This window comes from Alosa sapidissima, chromosome 16 (genome assembly GCF_018492685.1).
Source record: "Alosa sapidissima isolate fAloSap1 chromosome 16, fAloSap1.pri, whole genome shotgun sequence".
NCBI classification, from domain to species: Eukaryota; Metazoa; Chordata; class Actinopteri; order Clupeiformes; family Clupeidae; genus Alosa; species Alosa sapidissima.
The window spans coordinates 22863300-22868299 of NC_055972.1; the positions used below are offsets into that span (position 1 = coordinate 22863300).

At 43.8% G+C, this 5000-nt stretch overlaps 1 protein-coding gene across 1 annotated transcript in view; it reads right to left on the reverse strand.

The window, feature by feature from the left end:
* Window positions 1-5000, reverse strand: part of kcnq5a (potassium voltage-gated channel, KQT-like subfamily, member 5a) — a 151627-nt gene that overhangs the window by 34508 nt on the left and 112119 nt on the right. Inside the window, 1 exon segment of the mRNA XM_042065297.1 lies at window positions 1001-1127. Within this exon segment, the coding sequence (XP_041921231.1) occupies window positions 1001-1127 (127 nt within the window).

The window sequence follows — 5000 nt, forward strand, 5'->3', positions numbered from 1 at the left end:
AACACTGAATTAAGACAGGAAGCTCAAGAGCTTTCAAGAGGCAGTGGTTAATTATGGGGCTTTCATTCCAGTGGATAGGTAAAGATGTGGCTCTGGACACACTCACACTCTTTCTCTCAAGCACACACACAAACACACACACATATAGCGCACTCGCACACACACACACACACCCGCGCACACAGAACCCCCCCCCCCCCATAAAATCCAGTGACTGAGGCGACACTGTCTCTTTTAGTCAGTCTCTTTTATTTCTTTGGATTACAATCATATGCCCCCCCCCACACACACACATATGGGTGTGCAAACACTCAAACACACACAGACACACACGCAGAAACACACACACACACACACACACAAACACACACAGGCCTCAGGACTGCTTGACCTAGTAATGAGGGAACATTGATAAAAGACTTAGCTTACTAGGCTCATCTTGATCCACTCATTATCTGTCTTCTCTATATCTCATGCTGTTTATCTTTCTTCCTCTGTCTCAAAGGATACCCCATCCTGTCCACACACACACACACACACACACACGGACACACAGTCATTACCCATATTGCCCTTGGCCATTGATCGAGTGCTGCCCTAGCAGAGTCATCATTAGTCCAGCACCATCATCCAAGCAAGAGCATCCATCAAAAGCCACACAGAGCAGACTGGCCTCCGCACCGACAACATCCCCAGGGCACGGTGCTCACATAAACACACAAACACTCCCACACCCACCCACACACCCACCCAAGTGCGCACACACACACACACACACACACACATACAGTACACGCAGGCAGGCACGCACGCACGCACGCACGCACGCAGGCACGTACGCATGCACGCACGCACGCACGCACGCATGCACACACACACAGACGCACACACACAGACAAGCAAGTCTCAACATATAATTTACAAAATAACCATACTTGACATTTTACAAATACAGGCAGAGATGTGTGTGCAGAGATGTGTGATCTTAGTGGCATCTTACCTATGACACAAAATGGCTTCCTTGCAAAGCGCAGTCGGCCCTGCCATCCTCTGTAGCGACAGCAACACCCGGCAGACCAGACACGCATGATGTACTCCAGGCCGAACACCACGATCATCACATACTCCTGCACAGACACACACACAGACACACACACACACACACACACACACACACACACACACACACACACACACACATACAAATCACTGTTTTCGCTTTGGACAAAGGCGTCTGCTAAATCTATAACCATAACCATAACCATAACTGTCACGTCATCATGGGTTTGACTTCTGTACATCAAGATGTGTATTTGATTTCCATGGCTGCACAAAGAGAGGTTCCAAATAAGCATTTCATGTGCAACCACTCACGTCTACACAGAGATGTTGTCTTCTGCACACAGACACTGTATACAAGACAGAGGACATCATTTCATATACCACAATTGAATGCTTTCAGTTTTACAGACCAACCCAAACACCATTGATATGGATAAATCACAGGCAACATACTGTAACATCAATTTCATCAGTACAAAATGTACAGCATGCTTCATATGTGGAGTTTGGGTGTATTTATCAATTTATTGAAGAGATACTACTTTATAAATAATACTTCATATACTAACAAACAATATATACAAACAACAAACCAATATAATTCTGTTTTGTTGTTTAGGTACATCTTTAAAAGCCATATTCCTCCACAGTACAGATGAACATATAGAGAACAAAGCAGTCACTGAGCACAATAACATCTCAACATTGAGCGCTCAGGGGGAGGTGCTCAACACAGAAGGCGACTGACAGGCAAAGCAAAATACAGCCTAACCAAAACATATGGCCACCCCAGGCACCTAACTCCTGCAGCAGCAACACATCAGCAGCAACATGAAGGAGACCCAGGCCCCATCCTCTGAGAGTGGTCGTTAAAAACAGCAGATGGAATTGATAAACGGCCGCGATGTTCCGGCTTCAGTATCGATCTCGTTCACTGGGGGCGCTGCTTTGAGAGGGGAGCTTTGATTAGAATAATGAAGCTGTTCCCTCGTGTGATAAACGAGGACCTGTTGGCATTTGTCCACATCAAACATCCTCAGTGTGCAGTTCAATACTGCAACAGTGCCTTGATCGCCATGGCCCATATGAACATTCATGTCATAAACTTTTTTCAAGAATAAATCCACTAACCACCATTACTAACAATAAACTATATATAGACCCCAACTGTCAATGTGTAATCAATTTCCATTAATATCCACTGTGGATGTGACAATACATTCATTAATGGTCAACTATTGAATATTTTGGTAAATGATCAATTGGTCTATTTAGGTCTTTTTAGAGTATTTATTAAGGAAAAAAACTCTTTCGTAATCTGAAATTTATGAGATTGCCTTCATATCAGGCCTACATTATATATTGACTTTGTTCCTGTATAATATCAGAAACTGTATAAAGTAACATCACTTCCCATACTCATACAGTTATCTCACAGGTGTAGACTCTAAGCATCTGCTTTGGCATGGCGCCCCATGCAAGCTACAGCGCAGTCAACGGAAACGTTTGAGTGTGCACTTTCTGCCCCCGCTCCACATGCTTCTCTTCGGGGGATCCCTAATGTTGTCTAGTTAACGTAATTATCGCGGAGCTAATTCATCACCCACTGCTGCCTCGCTAAGCGTAATGCCGTCGTTTGATCAGTCCCAGGTGACTTCACCCCAGGCTTTTTTCTTTTCCAGATTAAATCACCTGTCAATATTTCAGATTACCACCGCAGATGACATGGCTTTTACAGATGGTGGAAAAAGCCGGTTAGGCTGCAAAGGTCCTCACTATTTCAGTTTTTTCTGATTGCTTAAGCACATTTTTTGTAACTATGGCTATTTTTGCAAAAAATTGTAGTTCTCTTGCAAAATCTAACTCACCTTGCTTAACTTTTCACACCTTCGTAAAAATGGTGTTTTCGTATCAAACAGTAAAACACAAGCCATCACAATAATAAGCACACAATGTGGCAAATAGACACTGATGGTATGAATAAAAAACACATCTGGCTTTTGCTTTCTCTGTGCACAAGGTAGGCTATGTCAGTTTGAGGTCATACTTTTGTCATAGTTCTGTAAACATACAGGGATCCAAACTTTTGTTCTCAAAACTCAAGTATTGGTGTTTATTTACACACATCAAAACAAACACAAGTGGGTTTTTCCAAGTCAAAATACAAAATATCAATTTCACTGAGGGAAAAAAAAAAATCAGTCTACATCGTGTCGTCTCTCTCAAAATTTCGTCTACATCACATGCAATGTCCTCTAGTCCAAGGCACCGGGGAAAATATATTCTGGAATGCCGTATCCAGGCCTGGCATGATGTCTAGTTAATATCCCCACATGTAGACTGTTGTTTTTTTGCCTGTAAAAGGGCTATTTCTTACTCTTCTTACCCTTCCTCTTACCCCTCCTTGTCCTCCTCTTGCTCCTCCTTGTCCTCTTCCTCTAACTTCACATTGTTGTCCTTGTCATCCTCTCCCTCTCACTTCTTCACCTCTGCATCCTCTTCCTCCTCCTCTTACTCCTACTTCTTCACCTCCACGTCCTATTCTTCAGCCTCCTCTAATTCTTACTCTTCTCACTCTTCCTGCTCCCTCCATTGTACCCATTGCACATTACCTGTGGCTTATTTATAGTGCTTAGGCTGATTGCAAAGTGAACTAATTATCTAAAACAGTTTTTACATGAGAAAGTGTGCCAGAGAGTTGGCAAAATAGTGTAAATAATAGCCATACATGTGTATAGATTTACTAGGAGTGTGTTGATCATTTGAAAGTGTAAAGCAGTGAGTTGTGTTTACAGTTCCGCAAAAAGAGTGCTGTGCAGTGGATTGTACCTACAGTTGTGCAAAGTGTGTGTTGCAAAATTGCAAACTGAGTGCAAAGCAGTGTTTGTGCTTTTAGTTTTGCGAACTCAGTGAGTGGTTTTGCTATAAGTATTAATAGTTTTAGAAATTGTGCTATAAGAATCACGGTTGTGTTTAAGCATTCAGAAAAAACTGTAATAATGCATTCTGTCAGCACTTTTTACTCTAGATTAGCATGGATCTGTATTGGAAACCACAATGTAATAGGCAAGCTGTTATTATTCACAGTCTAAATGATTTCCTCCAAGATGGTTTAATGGTTGTATGGTTTTGTAATGCCAACTTGAAGAAACTGATTATGGGAAAATGTCTTAATAATTGCATTGTGTAAAGTGGCCCTTGGTTAGGCTCTCACTGGTGCTCCCATCACATAATCCATTCTATTTTCAGTGTTTTGTCTCACTGAAACATCTCTCTGAAGATCTCGGTCCCACACTGCAGGGGTCTTTAGAACATTCAATTGTTTCCTTCAGTAACAAATTGAGGTTGATATTTATTCAATTAGCCATAACAAATATCATATGTTTTCTTTGCACAGACTTAGATCTCTGTGTTCCAGTGACATGACCAATAGTAGAGTTCTCCCTGCGGTGGCCCTCACTCACTGGGAGACGATCGGGTGCCTCAGGGCCCAATGCCATGGACGCTCCGCCTCAATCTCCGCGGCTCTCACGCGGCCAGCGCCCGTTCCCATAGAATGGACAGAGAGGACACTGTGTTTGCTTTCCCCAGCAGCGTCCAAAAACTCGATCCGTCCGTCGATCCGGCCTCCGCTGGGGCTGTGTTTTCACACTGGCGAGGGGTGACGCCGACACTCTGGTGTTCCCAGATCAGGGCAAGGCCGCCCAGGGGAGGCCGAGAGGTCTGATCTCCGTGAGAGAGATCCACAGGTCCGGGGGACAACACCGCGGTGCCCACCGTGGGGGGTGAATCCGCCACTGAAAGGGCAGCACTGTCCTCGCTTGCAAGAGCAGACAGGATGGAGTCTCGGGTAGGATATGTGAGATGATCACATATCACACAGGGGAGAAAAACACACACACACACACACACACTTTGGCAAGAAGGGAAAACCAACT